The sequence below is a fragment of the Chlamydotis macqueenii genome, chromosome 11 (assembly GCF_036417535.1).
Source record: "Chlamydotis macqueenii isolate bChlMac1 chromosome 11, bChlMac1.mat, whole genome shotgun sequence".
Taxonomy (NCBI): domain Eukaryota; kingdom Metazoa; phylum Chordata; class Aves; order Otidiformes; family Otididae; genus Chlamydotis; species Chlamydotis macqueenii.
Window position 1 is genome coordinate 12,334,816 of NC_141566.1, and position 25,285 is coordinate 12,360,100.

The following is a 25,285-nucleotide window of genomic DNA, read 5'->3' on the forward strand; positions in this document are numbered from 1 at the left end:
CTCTAACATGGCCAAGAGGAAAGAGCCTCAGCAGCATGGCCTGGGCAGGGAGTGAGGAGAGCTCTGCTGCAGCAAGGCAGCCCAGCCCTGCCCCTCACAAGGTGGGTGCTCAGAGGTGGGAGAGGTGCTGGGTGTCTGCCCCTAACACATCCCATGTGTGAATGCAGACTGTGTCTCTGGGAATGCATCACTGTATGCAAACAGAGCCAGAAAGCTTACTTCTTAAGCAGATGCCCTGATCTGGAAACCCAGGGAAAGTTCTGATATAAGCTTTGTGCTCTGGGGCCCTGTCTGGTTTTTTTTTAACTATGGCCTCGTAGACTGGGGACTAGCTTTCAGTCAGCATCCTCCCTTGTAAATCTTCTCCTGCTGCATCTTACACAGGTAGCCAGAGGTGCATCTCCTTGCTGCCATGTCTTGCTCATGGCAATGAGGTTTTCGGAGCTATGACCCAGACAGCATGACCCAGGAGGGCAAACCTGCCCCAGAGAAAGGGACCACCAGATGGTGGGCAACACACACATATACATAAGGCAGCAGAGGAACAGCAGGAGCAGTGGGGTGATGGGGAGGATGTACAGGAGTGCCTGTGGAAAGTTCTCATAGAGGTGAGACCACACGTCACTCAGTCTGTCAGCCAGGACCACTGGGCGCCTGGAGGAGACATATGTCCTAGTGGCTGCAAGGAAGTGATGGGACAGTGATATGAGCCAGGGCCTGCACTCCCAGGAGGTCTTTGTGGGACATGCAGTGGTCAGGTCTGCTCACCTTGGGGGATTTGCTGGTGGCAGACCCATGGATGTTCAATCCTGACTGACGTGCCTTATGCTGCCTAAACAAAGCTCTCTGATCCGAGAAGCTGAGTCTTGCAGCAAAAGTCTCTACTGGGGAGAGCAGAGAGACACTAAAAACTCCGATTTTTTTCTTGGATCTGAGTGTATTTTGAGGCAGAAACAGGCCTTCTTCCCTGTGCTGATGTGCAGCATCCAGTGTCTCTCACTCTGCACACTCAAATGCTGCTTCCCTTGCTCTGGGGCCATCATAAATAACTTCAGCCCCAGGACAAAGCCAGTGCCCTCTGATTTTACTTGTGTGCACAGTAAGTTGTGGAGTGAGCCTGATTGTGCATCCATGTACACAGAGGATGAGGGTCATTTAGGGCAGCATAAGGAGCATTTCCCTGTTGAGGCTCCTGGGTACCTTGTTGGCTGTAGTGAACAGGGTGGACAGGGAGTCCCCAGATCACAAGGTACAGTGTGCCCTCCCCTCCAGCATTGAAAAACTTCATTCTTCCCAAGAAACTTCCTGGAAAACTCCAGCACCCGGGGATGAAGTTCCTGCAGTGGTCTCCAGACCAGGACTGCCCCATAGAGCTAGCTGCCCACCTCTTTCTCCTCCACAGCAGATACATCAAGTGAATGGGTATTAAGAGGTAGAAACCCACGGATCTGCTACCCAGATGGTGGCTGGAGTGGGCTGTCAGTGCTGCTCAGGACAGGCTCTATCAGTCCCTCTCCTGTAGCAGCTGTTGTGCACTTATGTGCACTCCTGGCTGGAGTCTTCTGCATCATCCACATGTAGCTCCAGATCCACTTCCTGTCCTATCCTCAGCCTCACACTGGCCAGCTGGGAGGTGGTCTTGGCCTTTGTTGAGGGAATTACGCCACCTGCCAGGAATTACGCCACCATCAACAGGACTCAGCCCTAGGTTCCTGCTTGAAGAAGAGTTGCCAATCTGCTGAGTAAATAAGTGGTTTATTTATCCAACATGCAGAGTAGCTAGAGCTGGGTACCTTCAAAGGGGGATCTCAAAGAAATCCCTAGGCAATTATACTCTTACAATCTATATTCCCTACCCATCACGCAACAGTTCTGACCAGTAGTAATATCAGGGTCTGGAGTCTTCCCATTCTTCACTGGGTCACTTCCTTGTCTCTAGGTGGGCCACTTCTTCACTTACCTCTAAGGGTGCTGTGTCAGCTGACAATGGTAGTGGCCTTCCTTGCTTCCTTATCTTCCAGCTTAAACCAGCTCTGGGGCCTTCTTTTACTTAACTAGGTAAAAGTTCTGAATATCTGGGTGGAAGTTCACAGCTTGCAACCGGAGGCTTCTGCAAATTTAGCTACCAATGCTAAGCAAGTTGTGCTAAGCAGATTCTGTATAAATAATGTACCAAATCGCACAGGAGGCTTGCAGTGATGGTAGATAATTAGGGCAGTCGGCACCAGGAGCAGAAGACAGCTATGAGGGCCATGTTCTGCAGCTGGGCATGGTGGGACCTGTGGCCCAGCCTTTGTCTGTAGGGTTCCCTGGAAAGCCTGCAAAATCAGATTAGGATGAGAAAATAACGGACTAGGTTGGGGGCCTAGAAAAGTCCTGGGGTGCCTAACTGCATTCAGCACCAACAGATGTGCCCTGTAGGCTGGAGGATGCTGCTTGGACCATCATCTCCCCTCCCCCTGTCTGGTTGACCAAGAAGGATCTGCAGAGCACTTTGCAGTATCCTTACCCAGCAGCTGAGATAGCCTGGGAGGAGGAGTACTCATCAAGAGCAAGCCTCACCTTTCCTGGAGAGAGCAGGTTGCAGGGGGAGTATGAACATCCAGTGGGATTGTGCGGCTTTACTTTGAAAAATGCTGCCCTGAGCACATCCTAGAGGCAGGATGCCTTGGCTCCAGGCTTCTCTTGCACCGACAGGTTAGAAACAGGCTGGTAACAATGTAGGGTAGGAGGCAAGAGATACAGAGAGCAGAGAGAAGCCCTGCAGTTAATCATGGAATATGCAGTAGGAGGGACAAATGTGACAAGAGATACCTGACAGACAGAAAAGCAAAGTCTGAGTCTGTTCATTCCTTCCTGGTTACATATGAGGAAACCGAGGCAGAGGTGGCCGTGAGCAATGTGGTCCTAGCTCCGTGGCTGAGCTGGGAATTAAGATGTGCTTTCCCGAGTTTGCTTTGCTCCCTGTCAGCCACAGTCCCTGCTCAGGTGCTCTCTTCAACATGCTACTGCCTGTTTCTGTTATGTGCTGCCATTTTTTTTTTTCTGAAAATCATGCCCATCTGCCCAGCTGCAATACCTTCATACATTCGCCATGTCTGGCTTAGGTGGTGGCTGCATATTGGAGGCTCTCTATCCAGCACTGGAGAAGCTGGATTCAGAAGCAGCCCTGGCCCATGACTTGTCTACCTGGGGGTCAGCATTGAAACACCTAGTACACTTTGGATTGCAAAATAATCTCTGCTTGCGCTATATACTAGAAAGGGATGGCAGGGATGTGTTTTGTCTTCCTGGAGACACAAGATAACTGCATGATCACTGGATCATCCAGCCCAGGCAATCCTAGCAGCTGCTCCATGAAAGAGAGTAAGATCCCTGTTGTCCGGGAGGATTCGACTAGGCAGCTCCTGCCACAGGAGGGCTCTCTCTCTAGGGTGGTGACCAGGCAAGGCATCCCCTGTCAGAGACACAAAGGCTTTGTGTGGGTCCAGCCCTTCCCCTGCACAGAAATGACTGTGGCTATGATGCATCTCAGATCTGTGTCATGCTGGCAGGAAACAGGGTCTGGTCTCCATTCCCAACAAGATAAATGTCAAGAGATGCTCCAGTAATGGATGCCAGAGCTTGGCAGGCTCTGACACATCTGCATGCCTGTCTCCACAGCCCCTTCCCAGTGCTCTCACTCAGCACAGCCCCTTCACTGCTTCCTGGGTGGCTGGAGAATATCCTGGTGAGAAGAGGGGCTGAGGAAACTTTAATAGATATGGCATTTATTGATTATTGCTGTGCATGCTAATACAAATAGCGCTTTATGCTTTGCTAACTAGCTATTGTAAAAACTACCCGAGGGGGGGGAAGTCTTGCATTCCCCAACCGAGGGGCCTTGCTTTGTGCTTTGAACTCTTTATCTGAAGTGAGAAGTCCTGCACCTCCCGCACAAGGACAGTCCTGGTAAGAACCAAGGGGCCTCCTTCAGGAGCCAGCTAAAACTGGCCAAATGACCTCTTGGAACTAATTGTAATACCCAAATGACCTCTTGGAACTAATTTTAATACGGAGCGGGATAGCTCATGCATATGTCTAGGCGTGTTTTTTTAACTTCATGCATATGTAACACTTGGTTGTATAAAATTCAAAGTGAATTGCCGCGCGAGGCGCGCACGGTTTTGGCGGGACTACCCCCCCGTGCTGCCCGGCGCCGAATAAACATACCTACTTTACAGTCTTACAGATTGTGGAGTCTGCTTTCCGCACGTCACTGGAGCTGCCCAGGGCTGGTTGGTGAAGGCTGCTTGGTCACCTGCAGAGATTCCAGCCCTGCTTCCTCTTTGAAAATGATCGAGAGAGGGCTCTGGTGCACCCAGCTTTTTCTCTGATCTAACCCTGTGTCACTGGACAAATGTGCCACACAACACAGCAACCTGTTTCTGGAGGCAGGATGAGCCTGAGCATCCACTGGTACAGGCAGGGACCATGTCCCTGCTTCACCAAGCAGAGCTGGGTACCAGCCTGTTACGGCCCAGAGCCGTAGCAGGTTTGTGATTCCCTAGGACTAAATTAAGGTGAAACACCACCAAACGATCAATTTAAGATTTTATTTAACATTTGGAGGAACGACTTAACTTTGGAAACTTAGAAAGCACAAAGGGGGTTGATAGCCAGGGCTCTTATCGGGATATTTTTAAGAAGGAAAAGGAAAACAGAAAAGAGAAACAGGAAAAGAGGGAAAGAGATGTTATGAGTTGAGTCCCAAAACAGGATTCCAATTATAGTTTCCAATTTATTGAATAGAAACAAGCAAACAGCGCTGGGTGCACCGGGAGTCTCCGCTCCACCAAGACGCGCACCCCTTTGTTCACAGTTACAGTATTGATAACCTCTCCCGGTCCCCCCATCGTGCCTGTCTCCTTTTTTTGGGGAGCTCACAATCTACACTCCATTGGTTACTCACACTGTTCGCGGCAGGTACTGATTGGCCAAGAGCGTATCACTAGCCACTATACAGGTGTTAATTGGCTAAAAGTACAGAAGCGGCGGGTCCCATCTTTGGGGTTGTTTACGTGCCCGTGCTCATCAGCCCCCAGCCCGCTTTTCTCGTCGTTTGTTCGCTCCATTGTCAAGTGTCTTTCTTATGCAAACAGCGCTGTTAAGCAGGTAAAATCCTTAATTATGTCAAACTACTAAGGCAGGAGTGAATCCTGCCAAACACATTTTTAATAACTTAAATAAACCTCCCAAAGACGTTTATAACTTTAAACAAAACTTATAGAACTAGGTACATATCTTCCTGTTTCCCCTGAGCCTGTGGCTACATAAGAACAAACGGGATAATCAAAGATTCCATATACAGAGAGGGTCACATTTCACCATGCAACCCTAGTATTGCTTCACATTAACACGAATCAGGTGAACATATCTCACAGAGATATCACCACCCTTGCATCCAGTGACAATGATGACGGCCGGGCGCATGGATCCTCCAGTGGGGTAGTGGGTGCGTGGCTTCTGGTGGCGGGGCGGCGGTGGCAGGCGGCCGTGATGGTCTTCTGGCGGGGGGCTCGCCCCGCGGCTCCCTCAGGCAGTGTCTTTTATAGTCTAATCCGCGCCTCCAGTTCTGCCCCTTGAAGCGTCTGGTTCCAGAAAGTTCTGAGTCCTCTGCACAGGTGCGAAGATGTGAGGGGTGACCAGAAGCCCCCTCCTCAGAGGACCACTGTGTGACCCCTGGCCATATTTGGCAAGTCGTTAACAGGGGCCTGGGGAGCTGCACATCCCCCATGCGGACCTCCACCTCCCCTGTTGTCGTAGTTCAGGCCTGATCAGGACCAGACTACGCAGTCTCTCTCCCACTCCCCCCACCTTCCGAGAGAATAGGGAGAGAAAATATAAGGAAAAACGGCTCAAGGTTTGAGATAAGGACAGGGAGAAATCCTTAAAGTTACCGTCACGGGCAAAACAGACTCGACTTGGGGAAAACTATTCATTTATTACTACAAACAGCAGGATAATGAGACAGAGAACAAGATAACCTCCCCCCACCCTTCCCTCTTCCCAAGCTTAACATTATCTCTACTACCTTCCCCCCCCGCACCGAGCGGCACAGGAGGAGGAAGAGGGAATGGGGATTGCGGTCAGTTCATCATACGTTGTTTTACGCCGCTGCTTCATGGTTGGGGGAAGAACTCCTCACATTCCTCCCCTGCTCCAGCGTGGGGTCCCTCCCACGGGCCACAGTCCTTCGTGGAACTGCTCCGGCATGGGTCATCTCTTCCACGGGTGCAGTCCCCTCCAGAACAGCTGTCCCAGCGGGCCCTCCATGGGCCACAGCTGCCTTCAGGCATCCACCTCCCCCGGTACGGGGTCCTTCACGGGCTCCAAGTGGATCTCTGCCCCTCCGTGGACCTCCATGGGCTGCAGGGGGACAACCTGCTCCACCATGGTCGTCACCACAGGCTGCAGGGGAATCTTGGCCAGGAGCTGCATTACTCCTCCCCCTCCTTCTTCACTGACCTTGGCGTCTGCAGCCGTTCCTCACAACAGGCTGGTAGATGTCTCTCAGGATCTTTTTTACATCTTATTCACTTCTCATCTCCTCTCCACTTCTTGCAGCCGGGCTGGACCGAGTCATATGCGTCATAGACATGCTTATTCATAGAATTCCCACAGACTTGGTTAAATATTAATTAGGTTTCCGAGAAATCATTATCATAAGTTTCCTCCCACGACAGCTAATTTCCTGTCTCTGTGTCCATCTCGTGTCTGTGCTCAGGAGTCACAGTCTCTCTGGTGGTCGTTCTCTCCTCCTTATCACTATGTCCAGCTGTGTGGATTCACACCTTTGTTCTTGGTGCCAGGGTGGTTTCTTGATGACTTATCTTTGCTGGTTCCCAATTTCCTTGGTTATTCCACCCTATCAGTTGGTTCTAAGCTTCTTAAGTCCCTTTATCTTGGTTTCAGCCACTGTGTCTGCACATCCTATCAGTTGCTCCTAAACTCCTCAAGCCCCCTTATCGTGGTTTCAGCCAGTGTGTCTGTACCCCCTCAGGATGTTCCTGTCTAACTTATCTTAGCTCTTGCTAGAGCATCCTGAAAGTAGCTCGTTATGTTAAGTTTATGACTCTGCTGTTCTTTCTCTCAAGGTTAGTAGTTTATATTTTCATATGAGAATTAAATTGTTAGGCAGGGTTCCTGCTAGGATATATATTTGATAATTTTATTATTCTGATTAGTGTTTTATTCTTCTAAATCTCCTCTTCAGGTGTGGGTTCCCGGACAGGTCACACCATTGCAGGCTGATCTGCAGTGTGTCTCTGCTTCCTCTGGACACAGGCTGTGGAGGGGAGCATCTGTGTGCACCACAGCCAGCCTAGTGTACCTGAGGGTGGGCAGGAGCTGGGTGGCTCAGAGCAGTAGTCCCTTACACAACCACTCTGCCTCATGGCAGGGCCCTGGGGTCCTCACCACAGTCCTTCCCTGGTGCTCTCCTCAGAGCTGCCCCAGGCTGCATCTCTCATATATGTGAGCAGAGACTACCTCACTCTGATGGGACGCTGAGGGAATTCACAAGCCCATCACCGACTGTTGCTGGGCTGGTGCCTCTACCCATCCCATCTCACTGTGATGGCAGCCAGCACCTGGCTGATCCCTGCCATTCTCCAAACCCCCCTCATAATCCTGCTTCCCACCCCACGCCAGCTGCCAGAGGTGTTTGTGAGGCTGCTTGGCTCCCCTGCCACAGAGGGAGGTCTTACAGTGCTGGGGATGGGTTGGGGCAGGCTCTGACGACCCAGCAGTGATGATAATGCTGCCACTGCCATGGAGGAGAAGCGTGCTGCCCAGCAGGCAGGACCCTGTGCCTGCTCCACAGCCTGTCAGGCCTTTGTGAGGTGGCTGTTGTTCAGGAAGGTCCCCACCCCATGAAAGGCATGAGGCAGAAGCCAGTGTCACCCTATTCATTGCTGTTCCTGGGAGGGGAAACATCTGCCACTGTGAGGGGCAGGTGCCAGGGAGGGGGAGAGCCACTGGTGGCAGGAAGATGGCTCCGGCCCATGACACACCTTGCTGGGGATGGTGGCAAGATGGCAGTTCATTCAGTGGTCAGCCTGCAACCAGAGCTCCTGGTGAGTGAACAAGGAGGGCTTGCTTGAGGCAGCTACGGACAGCAGGATGGTGGTACCCACCCACTGTCTACTTCCCGCAGCAGGAGCGTTGTGGGAAGAAGACGAAGGGAAGTGGAGGGTCAAAGCCTAGTGCTGAGTCAGGTCAAGCAAGCGCTGCCTCCCTCAAGCCACCAATCCTCATGATTGTGAAATGGATGCTGGAACCTGGAGCAGGGCCTCCTCCCCCAGCCCTTATCTTTGCTGCTTCCTGCTCCTCCAGGACTGTGCCTGGGCAGTGGGAGCTTGTGTAAAACAAAGCTGAGAAGCTCTGCGGCTAATTAATTACTAGCTGCTGGTAATGCTGACTGAGCCCCCAGGGGCTCCAAGACTGGAGCAGAGGAGAAAGTGCAGAGAGATACTGGAAAATTACTGTTTAATTCTTCAGCATTACACTGGAAAATTACTGTTTAATTCTTCAGCATTACATCTGACTATATGGCATCTGGTAGATGAGGGACAGAAAGAGGCTGATAATGAGCCAGCCACCGCAACAGCTGTGCAGGACTTCTCCTCCCCGACAGCAGGGGCAGCCAGGGTCCTGGAGGGCTGGCTCCAGCCCTGGTGAGAGTTCAGTGTGTGGTTGGATATGAGTCCTTGGGCTGGCGCTGCCCATGCCTGGCCCCACAGCCATCAGTATGCCTGCTGAGTGTCGCAGCCGTGGAACTCTATCCGCAGGGCGATGTGGTTGTGCCACTGGCGGGGGTGTATCCTCACATAGCGGGCAAAGAGGGGGGGCTCCAGGGTATTCAACACTGTGCTGGTATGGTCTTGGTTTGCCTTGAAAATCTAGAGAGGAGAGAGAAATCAGGGGTGTGCTCTGATTTGCTGGTATAGTGAGCCCATGACTTGAGGACACGATCAACTCACACAAGCACTGCTTGGGTATGCTTTAGGGAGGAAAAAGCACAGCCTGGCTCACTGCTCTTGCAAAAAGTGTTGTGAGCATGTTTGCTGCCAAAGGGCTGTGCTTGCTGCCCCAGGGGTGGCCCATGGGCTGCCGTGGAGCAGCTCTGCCTACCTTCCATGGAGCAGCTCTGCCTACCTTCTCCTTGCCATCCTGCAGGATCAGGCTCCAGTGCATGCCGTCCTGGCTGCTGGAGACAGCAAACTCCTTCACAAACATGTGGGTGAAGATAGCTTTGGCACCTTGGGTTATGATTGCAGTCACCTTCTTAGTTACTTCAAAGTCCACCTGCAACCACTCGCTGGGGCTGTTGATCTGTGGAAGGACAGACTGCCTTCAACACTTCAGCAGCAACGAGAACAACATGTTCATTGCAGCTGAAGCCAAGCTAGCCCTGCATATAGTCCTGGGCTTCACCTGCCCAACTGTCTGGTTGGAACCGCTGGGTGCTGAATCAGCACAGCAACTTTCCTGCATGCATGCGGGCACCTTGCATGAGGCTGTTACACACTTCCTATGCAGCCCTGGCTAGGAGAGGTTGCAAGCACCCAGCCTGCCTACTGGGATCCCACCTGCCTGCCCATACCTCAAGCTGCCTGCCTGGGGATTTCCTTGCATGGGCTACCTTTGGCCTCCATGCGTTGGTCCTCCCCTGCAGATTCAGGCGGGCCTGGGAGGGTGACCAGCTGGAGAAGACATTGGTGCTGTAGGAGGATGCGGAGATGCGCTGGTCAGGGATCCCTCTGTTCTCCATTCCTAGGGGCATGGAGCAGCCTGGAAGAGAGGAGCACTGCTTGTCAGAGAGGGAAACAGACCCATCATGGAGATGCCTTCTGGCTGCTCACTGCTCCAGCTGTCCTCCACTTTCCCTGGTTACAGATTTTCCTGTGCTTTGCTGCAGTGTCAGGGTCCCTGCACTGCTCAGGGCCCTTGTGTGCAGCATGGGTCTGGCCGGCGAGTGTCAAACTACACCTGCCACTAGTCTCACCTTCTTTTCTGCCTGGAGATTTTATCTAGGAGGAATGTGAAGAATTGGTGCATCTGCTAGAACATAAGGAGAACCTGTCTCCAGGGGAAGGACAAGAATACCTGTCAGGGAGACACCCTGCACATGGTGTGATCAGGTGTACATGTGCACAGCTGCCTCAGAGCTGGCTGGCAGGCTTGTGGCATGGGGTGACAGCACAGCCATTGCTGCTTATAGCTGCTGGGGAGTCCACACTGCTGGTGTGTGAAGCTAAAGAAAGGATCCCAGAGCACCACTGCCCCGTGTCACACTGTGGACCAGGCAGTCTCACCCTGGAGTGGCAAAACCAGAGGAAAAGACAATAGCATCTGTCTCTGCTTGTTCCCTGCTCCCCTAGACTGAGGCAGCCACTCCCCCAGCTATCAGTTTAGCTGCGGCTGGAGGTTTCTGGTGGTTTAGGAAAAAGCAGTGGTGAGAGCTGGCCCCATGCTTTCCCTCTGGTATTGCTATCTCTAAGACTGTAATGAGATTTTCCATCTTTGTTCCCCCAACATCTCAATGCCATCTCTAGCATCTTTCTTCCCCCTCCACGACTGCCTGGGGAGTCCTGAAACGTGTGGAGCTGGTGCTCAGCACCCCATTGGATCAGGCCTTGGCTTTGGTGCTTGGTATCCAGAGGTGGGACATACTGTTCAGATCACATCCAATGAGCTCCATGCGCAATGTGGTCCGGATGCTGTAGTGAGTGGGGTTAATGCGGATGTACCGGGCTATGATTGGAGGGTTGAAGCGATTTTCTTTCACTCCAGTTGCATCCACATTTGCAAAGAACAGCTGCAGGGAAAGGGAGAAAAAGGATTGTTGTACTAGTGGAAAGAGAGATAGACAGGACAAGGATTAGCGGGGAAAAGAACTTTTCTGTCTGGCACTTCTGTATCTTATCACCATCCTTAAAAGAGAATGGCAGCTCAGGGAAATTATTTGAGATGGGATTCAGACCAAAGAAGTGTGAATGGGCTAAATCAGGGTGAACCACTGAGAAACAGGAGTAAGAGAAACTTAACATCCATGCAAATGAACATGGTTTTGTATTTTCACCAGATGGGAGTAAAAGAAGTAAAAAAAAGTCAGTCCTGGGACTTTTGAACCTGGGAAAAGTTTTGCCCACAGCTGGTGTACATGATGGAGGCTTTTCTGGATATTTGATTCTCCTGCTGGAATGATCAGCTTATGCATATTTAGGTTGTGTTTTTTTTTCTAATGAGTAGAGATCCCTCAAATCATTTGCATCTGCACAATGTTTTTAGAAAGCCAAATTTGCCTTTGGGGTCTAAAAAAGATATTCAAGCAAAATATTATACCTAGCTAGTTGTAGCATGCAACATAACATTAAGCGCTAGATCTCACAGCCACCTGGGATCGTGGAAAGAAATAGTTCAGTCAATTTAAACTGAGACAGATGAACACAGAAAACAAATCCTTTGCAGACCTGTGATCTGTGATTCAATCATCATGGCAATGAATGCTAACTTTTCCTGTCCTAATCAAATATCTCAGGGGCTCAGGAGATCTCTGCCTTGTGTACAGAGCTCCCTAGCCCTCATCACCCCAAGAGACCCCATTCTGGGAAGACACCCTCCTCAAGACCCATCCGCCTTACCATCTGGGTGCTGGTGGCATTCCCCTTGTATATCTTCCATCTTTGCCCATCAAGGCTGTAGAAGACAACAAACTGGGAGATGTAAAGGCTGGAGAACTTCTGTCGGGCCCCTTGGGTTTTTATGCCATGTATGATCATGACATGCAAAAGGTCCACCTGCGAACAAAAGTCAAGGATTCACTTCTGATGGAAAACCCAAGCCATGTTCAGGCAATGCACTGTAAATCCATGGAACGTATTTCCTCATGATGTAACTGAGCACAGGCTATGAAACTAGTTAAAATAGTCATCCAGAAGGGCACAAGTTGGTCAACAGCTGGGAGAGGGCAAGGGTGAGCTGTTGTCACTTGGTCTTTTGGGGGACTTTTGCATAATCTGATGCTGCAGCTGGACCATCAAGTGATTCCACTGCTGCACTGAGGATGGATCTGGGGATCAAGCCAGCAGCAACCATGGCCAGACCAACTGGCATCAGAATCTCAGAGCTCCTTTCCCAGACAGGAAGCAGGGAAAATAGCAGGATGTAGCTGGGGAGACACTGGTCATCCGTGCAGGTCCTTCTGCACAGTGTGTCAGCCATGAGTATGCCCTTGCAATGTCTCCAGTAGTGCCTCCAGCCACAGGGCCTCTCTTACCTGGATCCAGGCACTGCTGCGGTCAGTGCTCCAAGCATTGATGGAGCCGGTGTTATCCAGCCTGGCCAGGTAAGGAGCCCACTGCCCTGCAAGAAGAGTGCACAGATATGAGGGTGCTGCTGGTCCCTGGTGCTGCCCAGCCCAAGGCAGTGAGAAGTCCATCCACAGGATGGGGCCTAAGGATCACTCTAGGGTTTAGTAGCCACATACAGGGTGGCAGAGCACTGATACGATGGGCCAGACGTGTAGGAAGGCACCTCCAGGTCCTGAGTGGGACACTGACGTGGGCTTGAATGGAGGAAGGACTCTGCCAGAGACTCAGTGTAGCAGAGCCTTGGGCAGGTAAGCATGTGAGTTGTGTTGGCTGAAGTTACCCCAACCTCACCTGCATTCCTTGCAGTGACAACACCTACTCACCATACTGCCCCGACGCTGTAATCTGAGAGTCTGCAATGTGGCCTGAGGCCAGGCCGAGGGTGTTGCGGCAGTCTGCAGCCAAAGAGGGAGAAGGAGGGTGAAAACTAGCAAGAGTTGATTAGATAGAGTTGATTTGAAGGAAAAGCTTGGGCTGGGTAGCAGCCTCCAGGCTCAGGGAGGTTATCTCAAGCCTCCAGGAGCCCGCAGGCTTGTTTGTCTTACACCAAGCGGTGAGTTTCAGATGCCTCCACATCCATCCCTGACTTTTAGGGATGCTGGAAGCTCTTGTTCCCCATCCCAATGTCAGCAGCAGAGCCTTCCCAGCATCAGCCACAGCAGTCTCTTGCCAAATTCCTGTCCCTGAGTCCTCAACCTCTCATTCCCATGTCCTGATCTCCCAATAATGCTGGCAAGTGTCTCTTCCTTATATCCATGTCTTGTTCCTGGGCCTTTTTGTTGGTAGGCAGCATATTTTAAAAACAAATATCACATCGCTAAAGGAAAGTCTACCTGACACCCGTATCTTTCTGTGTCTCTTTTCTGGTTTGCTGAGTGCAGGGCTGTTTGTCTCTTATAATAACTGTTATTATTAGTGACTTGTCACATCTTGGCACCTCCGCTGCATGGCAAATGCTACTGGATAAAATGCAAATTTGAAATCTTAAATAGATTTTTAATTTATGGAAATATTTTCTGGCTGACATTTAATACTCCTTTAGGAAGAGGAAAGAGACTGTCACTGTGTGATAAAATACTACTCTCACAACCCACTTCCCCTGGTGCTCACTTATAGTGAGGGAGAAATATTATATTCTGGGGTGAATGGAGTCAGAGGTTTCTTGTGGATTTTGCAGTTGCTTTTGGGGCTGCTTCCATCAGAGCAACCTGTAGTCAGACAGTGTCACTTGCTGCCTCCTGCCATCACTCCATGCCTCAGTTTACCTCTTGACATGTGTTTAGGCAGCTGGATACCATACCTTCCCAGCAGTGTGAGCAGGCACCAGCGTGTGCATGCAGTTGCTGGGGTAAGTGGATTTTAGAGGATGTCCAAGGACTCTCAGTTTTGGAAAACAAGAGCTCTGGGAGCAAATATTTGCAGGCAAATGAAGCTGATCTCCCAGCCTTCGCCCCAGCCATGTCCCTGACTCTGTGCTCTTTGCTGGGCTGTGTAGGGTGGCAAGCGCTGAAGTCGTCACTTTTTTTCAGAGTGAAAACCCAGAAGATCCCACTTGGGCCATTCTCCAGGGAGCTGGGAGCCCTGGAGGAGGGAGCTCAAAAACATGCTGGCTGTGGCCATGGCAGCAAGTAGGCCAGGTTGCAGAGAGGATCACTCACTTAGGTTGTACACGAGGAAGAGAGCACTCATCCCAGCTTCCTGATGTTCTCCCACTTTGCACTCTACCTGCCAGATCCCGGCATGTGAGGGCCACATCTCCACTGTCCCAAAGACACCTGACCAGGAATGGAGAGGTGAGTCACTAGCTGTAATAGGATGCCACAGTGCCAAGCGCTGCACAAATACAGAGCCAGACTCCTCCAGATCCATTTCCCCTCCTTTCTATCCTGCTGCAGGCTTAGCACTTCCTAACGGGTGTGGACATGAAGTCCCAGCAGCTGGGGTGTGCACAGTGCCCATGCTGCATCTCACCAGGATAAAGGTTGTAGACTCCCATGCGATATTCCTGGCTAGTCCTGACGCTGAACAGCTGCCCATGAAAGTGGATGGAGTGGATATCCTCAGTGCTGCCCATGTTCAGGAGATGCCATCGAACCCGTTGCTGCTGAGCCATCACCAGGCCAGGCAGTGTGTCACTCACGTAGCCGTTGATGGCTGGGGAAGGCAGTGGTCAAGATCAGCTCAAGGCTTCAGAGTTTTTCTATCACAATATAGATTGTGGCATGGAAAGGGCAAGGGTCCTCACCATGGAAGGAATGGTTTCTCTTAAAGTCAGGGTTGTCCTGCTGGATGCGGCAGGGAGGGCGGCAGTTCCTCTCCATATTCTCCAGGAAGTACCAGCTTTTGGTCTCATCAAAAATGGTGAAGAGGAGGGAGAACTCCTGCACAGCCAGCTGCCGCCTGAAAACAAAGCTCAGCACCCCATGGCGGCAGATGATCAGTGGCCCAATGAGGCCTGAGTGGAGGTCCTTCTCCTGCCAGGGAGCCGGGAAAGAAGGGTTTGCCTTGGAGAAGGAGGCAGCACTGACACCTGCAAGCAGCACAGCAGCGAGGACAGTAGTGGCCCTGTCTGCATCCCTGGCCTGGCTCCAACTTGTGCCCAGGGCATGGCACGTGCAGGGTGGGAAGGGCATGCTGGGTTCACTACGGGATCCCCACTCTGCCTCTAGCTAAGAAAGGCTGTGCAGCAGGTGTTTGCACATGCTTTCAAGAGAATCAGTGTCTGTCTGTTCAACAGTCCAACAGTCCCTACACCCATTAACATTGGAACCCATGGGTCAAATTCAGCCAGATTTGGCAGAGGGGTACAGCACTGCAGAATGCTAGTTCCCTGCAAGTCTCATAAGCTCTTACAATTGGGGAAAGGGGGAAAATCCCAATTAAGAGAAGGGAAGAAAAGAGAAAGCACCAGCATGCATCACTGTGTTAGACACCTGAGAATCTACACAGTCACAGGCTGCTTTCAGCACAGCACCATAGGAAAAGCTTTGGCCTCACAGCACCCACCTCACAGCACATCCATGTGTGCTGCCCATCTCTCCTTCCTGGGATGCCCCATGGAGCAGGCTCCTACCTACCAGGTCCACACTGGAGAAGTAAGCCCAGGCCTTGCAGTCAAACTCTTGTGTGGTGGGTGCCATCTGGGGCAGGACTTTCCAGGAGTACTTCCGGAGCTCACCAGGCTGTACCACCTCTCCACCCTGTGTTGTGCCCTGTGTCTCCTCGTAGGCTTGCAGTGTGGAGTGGAAGGAGAAGGGCCGCGAGGCTAGGTTCTTGAATGTGACCTGCACCAGGGGAAGGCGAAGCAAAGGGAGTGTGAGAGGGGACTAGGTGCAGTGCTGAGGTGGGCCTGCAGGCTCTGCGATGCCCATGGGTTCACTTTCAGGGCTCAGAGGCAGGAGCTGCCTCGTTGGCATGCTGTGTGGTTCATGGATGGCACCAAGTTGGGAGGCAGAGCCACCATTCAGAGGGACGTCAGTGGCTGGAGAAATGGGACAGTAGGAACCTCAGAGTGCTCAGATCCAAAGCCCTGGACCTGAGATAGACCCAGCCCCTGTAACAGCACAGCCCAAGCAGCTCCTGGGCTCCATGGGGAGCCTTGTGGGTGAAGGCATTGTAAAAAGGGTAATGAGCTAAACAGGATTCAGCACAGCTTCTTCGGGTGCGCTATGTGAGGGCAGGCTCAGGCTTCCCTCACCACAAAGGTCCTTCAGCACACACCTGAGGAAGAGGTGAAAGGCTCTTCACCAGGCTCAGGACTCATATGCCTGGAGAAGTTGCCCAGTTTTTACTGAAATCTTCACCAGGATGGATTCAGCACCTTTGGGCCTGAGACAGTACTGACCTTGCCTGAGACAAGCTGACCTTGCTCCCATTGAGGAGGGAGAGGGCCTCACCTTGCTGACATGACCAGGTTGTGCTGTCCACTGGGGATCACTGGCTTGTGACTGGCCACTGCATGGGGCCCAGCTGGAGGTCTAGGCACCGAGGACATGGCTGCCTCCTTCCCACCGGCTGGCTGGATCTAACCACAGGGGCAGGCCCACCTCGGCACTCCCTCTGTCTTAGTACAGCAAACAACAGGGGGGTTTCAAGTTTTATAGGAAATAGGAACTTTCAATTCACCATGATGATATCTTCAACTTCTGCCCTGATGTACGGCCCGAGGATGCCCAAGTGCTCGTCCAGCTCTCCCCGCAGCAGCGGCTGTGTGAAGGAATCATCCATGTATTCTCGGAAAACCACCTTGCGGTACTGCTGGAAAGGCTTCCTCCTGCCGTTCCAGGGGTTTCTGCTGGGGTGAGGGAAGTTAAGAAAGTCAGGTGATACTGGGAGGGCAGCCGTGGCAGGGCTGCTGCAGGGCAGGGTTGATGCAGAGCCTAGAGCATCCCTGACCCACTTGCAAGAAAGCTGAAGGTTTCTGGAGTTACTAAAATTCCCCAGGTGGAGGGGAGGTGCTGGGAGCATCCTTCCCCTAGGCTGCTTGGCTGGGTCATACAGTCATAGACCTGTGATCTTGTCTGCCAGCACGTGCCAACTCAAGCATCAAGCCATGCCACGCAATGCAGGAGGAATACATGAGGGACAGTCACACTTACATGGCTTTTAGGAAGTGTTGGGGTCTCTGGTTCCTGTATTCCCACATCACCTCCACTGCTGCAATGAAGTACTGCCGTACCTCCCCCTGGAAGGACCGTGGGTCATGCTCCTCTTCCTCGTAGATGTCAAAATCCTCCATGGTCTGCCCTGTGTTGCTGTACTCATCATAGTCTGGCTTGTCAGCCTTTGGCCTCAAGGGGCTGGAATTGTTCAGAATCAGTCTCTCCCTCTGTCCTGGGGCATGGTTCCTCTTCCCACCTGTGCTGTTGCTTTCCCTTTCATCCCTGTGTTCTCCTAGGCCCTGGCTCTCTCTCTTCCCAGTTTCTGTGAGGACATCTTCCCCACCGAGCACCTGCCATCCATCTGGACTGGCTTGCACATATTTGGCTGATTTTTCGGTAGTGCTGTGGCTGTGAGCAGGGCTGCTTGGAGACAGAGAATAGTTCTCTTTGGAGGTTGGTTTTGCAGGGATTCCTTCTGGGCTTTGCCCAGATGTGCTCTGAAGCACGTAGTCCTCTGTGGCATTGGCCTTGAGCTGCTGAAGCTGAGGACTGAACTGACCCAGCTGCTCCACAGAGTTTGTCTCCTCCTCTATCTGGCTTCTCCCCTGAGCTTGCTGACTTCCAGGAGTGCCCCAGACAGCACCTCTGCCCAGCTGCAGTTTGGCCAAAGCTGGGCTCCACAAGCCCCCTGTGTGTCCCACTGTCCCCAGGGAGACCAGGTCCCAGTTTGAGGCCAGGTCTGCAGCCACAGCAGCAGCCTGCATTTCTGAGCTGCTTGCTGCCCTTGCCACCATGCTCCCCAGTGCTCCCTGTATGGAGAAGGAGTGTCCACTGTGCTGGGCCCCCTGACTGCTGCTCAGTACACCCCTATCTGTGCTTGGCCTCCCCTCAAGATGCATCTTGTCAGTACTATGTTCAAGCAGAGCCTGTGGAGTATCCCTGCCTGAGTGTAGTCTCCCCTCAACCATGTTTGATTTTTCTTCCAGGCTTTTCTGGGCCACCATCACCTCAGGCAAAGTGTTGCTTGATATCAGGGACCTCTTTTTGAAGCGAGCACTGCAAAAGGGGGAATGAGATCCACATGTCTTTAGAGCTTTCTTATTCACTGCTGTCTCAGGAGTCTGGCTGGCCAGATCATGCTCTGCTCTGTTACCCTCAGAGAGGGGGTCCCTGCTGCCAGGCCAACTGGTGTTGGGAAGACCCAGACCATGCGTTAAGTTCTCCAGTGACCTGGCTTGTTGAGGCCTCCAGTCGGGGCCGCTCATGCTCGGGGCTGGAGCTCTGTGTCTCAGAAACTGCTCAGAGCTGTTTAAGAAAGCATTTGGGAACTGCCTTGTGCCATTGGCCATGATGTTTGATTCAGGAAAGGCAAGACTATCCATGTCTGACAATTGCTTAGAAGCTGTAGGATCCTGAAACACTGCCTCCAAGACTAATTCATCCCTCTCTTCGGTCATTACATAGCTGGAAGGATGAAGGCCATTGTTGTGTGCAAAGGTGGTTTCTAGAAGGCTTGTGCCTTTGGCAAGTTCACTGGCCTCTTGTCCCATGCCAATTTTTGCAGGCAAGAAGTTACTTTCATCTGTAATGATTTGTTCTTGTACAGGTTTGCTGGGTCCCAGGTCTGAGAAAGAAACATTTTTCCCTTCAAAAGATTCATTAAAATCTTGCAAAACCACTTTGTGAGGTCTTTTTTCCAGCCTAGCATCTAGCTCATTTGATGAATAATTGGTTTCTCTGGTGTGACTGTGAACCACAGCATGAGAAGTCCTGTTGTCTTCTGCCTCGTCTGAAGACACAGAAGGATTGTCCAGTGTGGAAGAAGAGTTATTATCAGTACTTGAAGTCAGTTCTATATGGATTGTCTCCTTTGACTTGTATAGATTTAAGGATATTTTATCAGCCCCTCTTAGCAACTTGTCCTCTGCACCCTGTGAAGATGTGTCTTGAAGTCCCAGATTGCGCTCCAGGTCATTCTGGTCGGATGAGCTCTTGTTAACAGGAGCTTTGCTAGTGGAATAAACAATTGAGTCCCACAAGCTTGTTGCATGAGTTGTCTTTTGAGGTTCTGCTTCCAGAATCTCCAATGTACCACCAGACTGGACCATCATCCTTTTTACTGGCTCCTGCACCTCTGAGAATTTTGTCACTTTCTTTTCTGCCAGAGCATCTTCTGGAGCTGGCACGGTGTGGTGCAGCCATTGCTGGCCTTCTTCTGAGCTCACAGTACCACGGACCTTTCCACTGACACTTGCCAAGTGTTCTCTGGCTGGGAGAGCTCCAAACCCTTCATCCTCGCTGTTGATTTTTGACAATTCTTTTTCATCTTCCAGGAAGGATTCATAGAACACTGGGTCATACCTTGTCTCTAGCAGAGACGACATGGACATATCAGGTGGATGTGGCATTGTTCCTAAAAGATGTGATGTGCTATTGGAAGAGGGATCAGAAATCCTGACGTTGCTATAGAGGGCCCCATGTCTGGGTTCTGTCAAGCACAATCTCGGGTTCTCTGTCTCATTTCTGGAAGAGGTGGCATTGTTCAGTTGCTCATTCACACATCGCCTGCGCCATCTCTTTGTTTTAGAGAAGCCCCTGGGTTGGAAGTCAAAGGTGCCCTCCTCCTCCTCATAATCCACATAATCTTCCCCATCAGAGTATTGCTCATGCTGGCACTGCAAGACTGTGAACTTGGCATGCATCCCTCGGTCTCTGAAATCAGGATTCAGGCACCCCAGTGTCCAGATGCCTGTCTCAAGGGAGGACAAGAGGACACCATCAGCCCACCACAGTGAGAAATCAGAAGAGCTGCCATCCCCATACCATTCCCTTGCTAGTGCAACATATATTTTCAGGCAGCCTCCATTTCATGGTGGTAATTTCATGTTTTCATAATCCCTAGAGTATCTTACATCTGGACTTACAAAACATCAGGGCTGCTGGCAACATCAGAGCCAGTCCTGACAAGCACCATCAGCAAGGCTGGTGTTTCCTGCCAGAGCTTAGCCAGCTACACATACCCGTGAGGCACCAACAATAGCTTAGTGAGAACAGTTAATGCACTGAGAAACCACAGAGCCTCCAGGATTATTGCCAGCAGCAGAGCAATCACCATAATCCACCCCCAAAGACATGCTGGTGCTGTCAAATGCACCTCTCTCCCAGACACAGTCGTCACGTCTCTACCACTTAAGGAGAAAGAAATGAAAAGGCTGCCTCTTGCTCACATCCTTGGCCAACTCATTTGTTCCCCGCAGCGAGCACCTCTTCTCCAGGCACCAAGAATGGATGAGGAGGTGTGTAATAACCAGGCTCTGACGCTGGAGAGAGCTGTCATCTGCTGCTGGCCAAGTTGCTTGCCTGCTTCAGATCAGTAGGCAAAAATCAGAGCTCAAGTGGATGCAATATTTGGCTGGGTTTTAGAAAGCTTCCTGGAGTATCTAGAAACCCTATCAGCTTGGCTTAGGGTGCAGTACTCGTGACCATCATATCAGTGTTTGCATGGTAAATTCTGTTTCCTCTGTGAGCGAGGAAATGGTTAATGGCACCAATTTTGCAAATGCTAAGGAAAATAACGATGAGTGAGGGGAAATAAAACCAAACTCTGAAGCAAATCCATCCTAGGACTTCTCCATGCCTGTGACTTCTGTCTTTGCAAAGGTGTGGAGATACGTGGGATGCTGTGACCAGCGGCTGAACCCACAGCAGAGACAACACTGCTGCTCCCCTTGACCTCTGAACTTGAAGCCAAGGATGCAGATGCAGGGTCCATGGGGCACATGTTACTGCAGCCAGCTTCCTGGCTTGGCAGCATATGTGACCTTAATGCACCCTATTAATAAAGTAAGATATAGTAATTTAATTTCTTTTCTTTAAGCTTTGGAAGGATTCAGTCATTGCCTCTCACTTTGCTGTTCCTGGAGGCTGTGCATCTCTTTACTCTCGGGGCTGCCAAAATGCGATCAGGTACCAGAAACCTGGCTGGAGGTGATCACTTATCTCTGCTGTGATACGAAACCCATGGTTTATGGAATAGCCTATGTTACTAACCTGGCTTTTCCAAACTCATGAAGACTGTTTCTCCAGAAAATGGGAAAAGGGTAAGCACATCCTCAAAGACCATGTTGTGCTTGAATGTGTTTCCAGAGAAGAAAATGGAGAGAAAATCTGTTTGGGCCCCAACACTCAGGACATACCAGTACACAACTTCATGCAGGCAGAGTTTTAGTTGGAGGTTGTCAAACACAAAGCCATTAATAGCTGAAAGAGAGCAGGGGAGAAACATTTCATCAGGACCTGATTCCCTCATGGCTGCCAAACTGCTGCATGTTTTCTACTTGTCCCCTGGGGCAGGGATGTGCCTATGTCTGCCAGGGCTTTGCAGAGAGCACCTGGCTGAGCACTCACTGTGCATCAGGTTGGAGGCATAAAACTGGGGGTCCTGGGTGTCCACATGGGCTGCATCAGTGCAGAACCGTCTGATGTTCTCCTCCAGGTACCAACTGTGGTTCTCATTGAAGACCGAAAAGAGCACCAACCTTGTCTTGTCTGACATTATCTGGAAGGCAGAGAGAGAAGTGGTTATTCTTGGTCTGATCAGAGCTCCCACAGGGCCCAGTGTAGCTGCCAGGTCTTAGCCTGGGTGCACGGTGAACAGTTTACTGCTATTTCACAGGAGTTAGGGTTCAGGTTAGGAGAGAAGGTAGCGTGCAAGGAAGGATGGGGAAGGCAGGGGTATTGGGATTGATGGTAGAGTTGAAGAGAACAGGACAGACAAATTTGGTTTTACCCAAATATTTCACCCACTGCAGTTATTCCAGCCTTTCAGCCTGGCAGTTGAGATGACAAAGGAAGGACCCACCTGATTTCCCCTCTGATCCATGGTCTTCTTAAAGCAGATCAAGAGGGGCCCAATCAGGCCTGAGGCCGTGTCTCGGATTGGGTTGATGGAGCTGTAGTAGAAACGGGTGAGGCAGCGAGGATCTGCCTGTGTTGGTCCATCCTCAGTGGTGACCGTCCAGCTGTAAGTGAATGACTGGCCAGGGGGGATAGGAATGTCCTTCACATCCTTATCTGGCAACACACAACCCAAGGGCAGATCAGTTAGGTCTGGGCTGCTCCTGCAAGGAGTGATCTCACTTTTTAAAAGAGCTCAGAAAGGACATTTCCTGACTACACAAGTTGCATAGAAAACTACCCAAACCCACATCCACCACAGATGGCACACTGGCTGCTAGCATGCACTTGCATGGAAAGTTGATCTGGACAAAAGGAGCCCCTGGGACCAGCTGAGGACAGAGAGGCATATGCCTAATTTTGAAAGCCCTCGATGCTCCTGCAAACTGGAAAATTTGCCCAGCCTCAGCTGTGTCTGGGCTATGGACTGCCTAGAGGAGTTTGCAGCTGAAGGTACAGAGCTGGGCAGGGCTGAAATGGGTGAAAAACAAAGCAAGGGAGTATAGATTTCTAAGCAAATACAGCTAGACCATGAGAAAAGCAAGGAGGAGATTTGGAAGGAACAGAAGGAAAACTCAAATGCAAATAAATCCTCTGAGCATTCAGCGGGCTCTTGCACTGACATAACCTTAGGAAAAGACCTCCAAGTACCCAGCTGAGCTGCTGAAAGAGCATGGTTTGCAAAGCTCGTGTGTCAGTTAGGGTAGGAATAGCTCTTTATATTTTTACTCCCCTAAAAAGCATCATCCCTGTGGCTCCAGGACCACAACTTGCCTTCTTTCACACAGTTGAATCACTGGCAAAGCTAGTGAGTCATGTCTGGCTGGGGGATGTTGACAGAGGGGCAGGGACAGGGCTCCCAGCTCCTTTGTGTGGCTTGTCTCCTTCAGTCCTGCCAGCAGATGGGCCGTTTTGCCCTTTTGATTCTCCTGAAGGGAAACCTTAATTTAGATAGTAATAGGTCACAAAGCTGACCTAGTTCACTGAACTCCTTAGTGGCTGCCATCCTGGTTCTGCCACCTCTGCTGCAGCAGAGGAGCTTTTCTCCAGCCTCTGCAATTGCTCCCGTCTTTGTGATGCACCGGAAGGGGCAGAGAGGAAAAGGGAGAGTGATGTGGCACAATTTTGCCCTGATGCCATGCGGGATGGCCTTGCACAAGTAGTTGTGATCCTGGGAGCCTGCTGGTAGGGGATGATCAGTTCTGGGAAAGGGACTCAGTAACCCAATAACCCCAGAGGAAAACTGCCAAACTGCGAGAGGGGGAGTCTGAATCATAATGAACCCCCCACATCAAAGCAGGGCAGGGAGCAGCCTAGGGAATGAGGACTGTAAGCAAACTGGCAAACACAGGCAGGATCACCAGGATGGACCAAACAACATGTTCTCAGTTCCCTGGTTGACAATATCCCTTCTTCCAGCCATCATCCAAGCCTTCCTTAAAGGCACCAAGGGGGACATGAACCAAGAATCATCATAATCTCCAAGACTGCAGGGCTCAGGCACTTGGATGGATGGGTTGGACAACCAGCTTGACCATGAGCTGCAGGAAGCTCTCCTCGCCCAGAAGAATGGCAGTGGCCAAGTGATGTCCCAGATTCTCATGGCCTGCCTTACCTTGAGAGGGCTTCATGATGTGGTACGGTCTTACACTGGTGAGGCCGTGAGGGTAGATATTGTATGGTCTGCTTGCCAGGTTCCTGAACACGATCTGAAATGAAGACAGCTAGCAGGAACATTTAATGCTTTCTGAATGTTGTAAGGCCTCGAGGCCGCCCTCAGTGTTCTCGTAGGGAGAGAAATGCTGGGCAGCAGTGCTCTGGGATTGGCTACCTGCCAGTGTTCAATGGGGAGGTACCTGGACCTGTCTGGGACCACAAAGTAGGAGCTAGAATAGAAGAAATGACTGGTTATTTCTCTACCAGTCTACACTGTCCATCTTTTCAGAAGGTGCCCATTTTAGGGAGGGAATGAAAATATCAGATTTAGTAAAGGGAAAGTTGCTGTCTTTAGTCTCACTTTGCATATAAGACAGAAGAGGTCTGTCAATCCAAGAGGACCAAAACACAGAGTATGCACAGCAGACAACAGCTTCAAAGTGGTCCCCACTTCACTGCATGAAGCCCTTCATTTATTTCTCTAAATAGCTCTGTCGGGGCTTTGCCACAGGCGTTACCTTCAGCTCCATGCCAAGAACTGCACAGGGAACCTCAGGCAGGGAGCAAAAATGTAAAGCTCCTGGAAACCATTCCATTCCTCCCAGCAGCAAAAGAGTCACGTGGTCAGTAGAGAGGCAGTTGGGGAGACACAAGCAACAGTCCCCAATATTGCCTAGTAAGAGCACACAGATGGAGAAGAGTAGAGGAGGAGAGGATATTCCTACCTCAGAGGAAGGTGCTGGATGCCATGTGATATGGATTAATTCACATGATTCCTAAGATGCCTGCAATGAAGTTAAATCAAGGGGACTGGGACATATCCTCATATCCTGTGCATCTCTACTGATCTCACTGAGAGTATTTAGCTTTAACTTTCAGCAACATCTGCCTTTCTGGTGAACTTTGGACATTACCGAACATGATATAGCACCTCAAGAACTCATGTCAGACCTTAGCCACAAAACAAGAGCTATTAGGAAGAACAGCATCAAGGGTTGAAGTTTCCCTTTCCAGTCTCTCTTTGTGGAAAGCAATCTCTCTCTTACCTTAAACTGATCTCCAACCTCCCCCTTAATGACGGGCCCCAGAATTCCCTTGTCCAATTGATCTGACACCTTGCGCTTCTTGAAGGTTGCATCCTCATACTCCACAAACATCACTTTCTTATACTTTGAACCAATCTGGTGAGGGCCAGCCTCCAGGAACAGGCTTGTGATGTTTCTGCAGGCAAGGCAGAGAAAGAGCAAACGGCCACATGTGGGACACTGTCAGAATCAGACCTTCCATCATCTAAGGACCTACACAGCTGCCCAGGGACTACCAGTGCACAGTGGGGACACTAATCCCTGCAATCACAATATGAATCCTGAGGAATAATGTTTCAAGTGATTCAATGGGGAAAGTTTCAACTAAGTTGCACAATAGCAGCCTTGGGCTGGCATTGGCTTCTCTTGGAGGGAAGTGGTGACTGTGAGAGCTGAGAGCATAACAAGCTGTCTTGTGTCAGGGAACACCCTCAGTATGTGGGCGTAAGGTAACAGAGCAGCTACCTTTTTTTGATCATCACAGCTTCTTCCCAGGAGCAAGGCCAGCCTTAAGCTGGAGAGGACACCTCCTTTGGCTTACCCTGCAAGGGGCTGCAGGTGGGGATTTCTG

General features: G+C 51.0%; 1 protein-coding gene across 6 annotated transcripts in view; it reads right to left on the minus strand.

The window, feature by feature from the left end:
• Nucleotides 1-8,547: 8,547 nt before the first annotated feature.
• Nucleotides 8,548-25,285, minus strand: part of F8 (coagulation factor VIII) — a 28,080-nt gene continuing 11,342 nt past the window's right edge. For 2 of the 6 annotated variants that reach the window (XM_086756164.1, XM_086756170.1), the window contains 18 exons: nt 24,676-24,850; nt 23,589-23,682; nt 21,879-22,090; nt 21,425-21,575; nt 21,068-21,277; nt 17,015-19,766; nt 16,542-16,710; nt 15,494-15,700; nt 14,662-14,890; nt 14,388-14,570; nt 14,075-14,191; nt 12,740-12,811; nt 12,323-12,408; nt 11,688-11,843; nt 10,717-10,861; nt 9,686-9,834; nt 9,199-9,375; nt 8,548-8,942 (listed from right to left, as the gene is read on the minus strand). In XM_086756164.1, coding sequence (XP_086612290.1) covers nt 8,787-8,942; nt 9,199-9,375; nt 9,686-9,834; nt 10,717-10,861; nt 11,688-11,843; nt 12,323-12,408; nt 12,740-12,811; nt 14,075-14,191; nt 14,388-14,570; nt 14,662-14,890; nt 15,494-15,700; nt 16,542-16,710; nt 17,015-19,766; nt 21,068-21,277; nt 21,425-21,575; nt 21,879-22,090; nt 23,589-23,682; nt 24,676-24,850 — 5,440 coding nt within the window. In that variant the 3' untranslated portion in view covers nt 8,548-8,786. The remainder of the gene's footprint in view (nt 8,943-9,198; nt 9,376-9,685; nt 9,835-10,716; nt 10,862-11,687; nt 11,844-12,322; nt 12,409-12,739; nt 12,812-14,074; nt 14,192-14,387; nt 14,571-14,661; nt 14,891-15,493; nt 15,701-16,541; nt 16,711-17,014; nt 19,767-21,067; nt 21,278-21,424; nt 21,576-21,878; nt 22,091-23,588; nt 23,683-24,675; nt 24,851-25,285) is intronic. The other 4 variants (XM_086756165.1, XM_086756168.1, XM_086756166.1 and 1 more) reach the window with 4 other exon arrangements.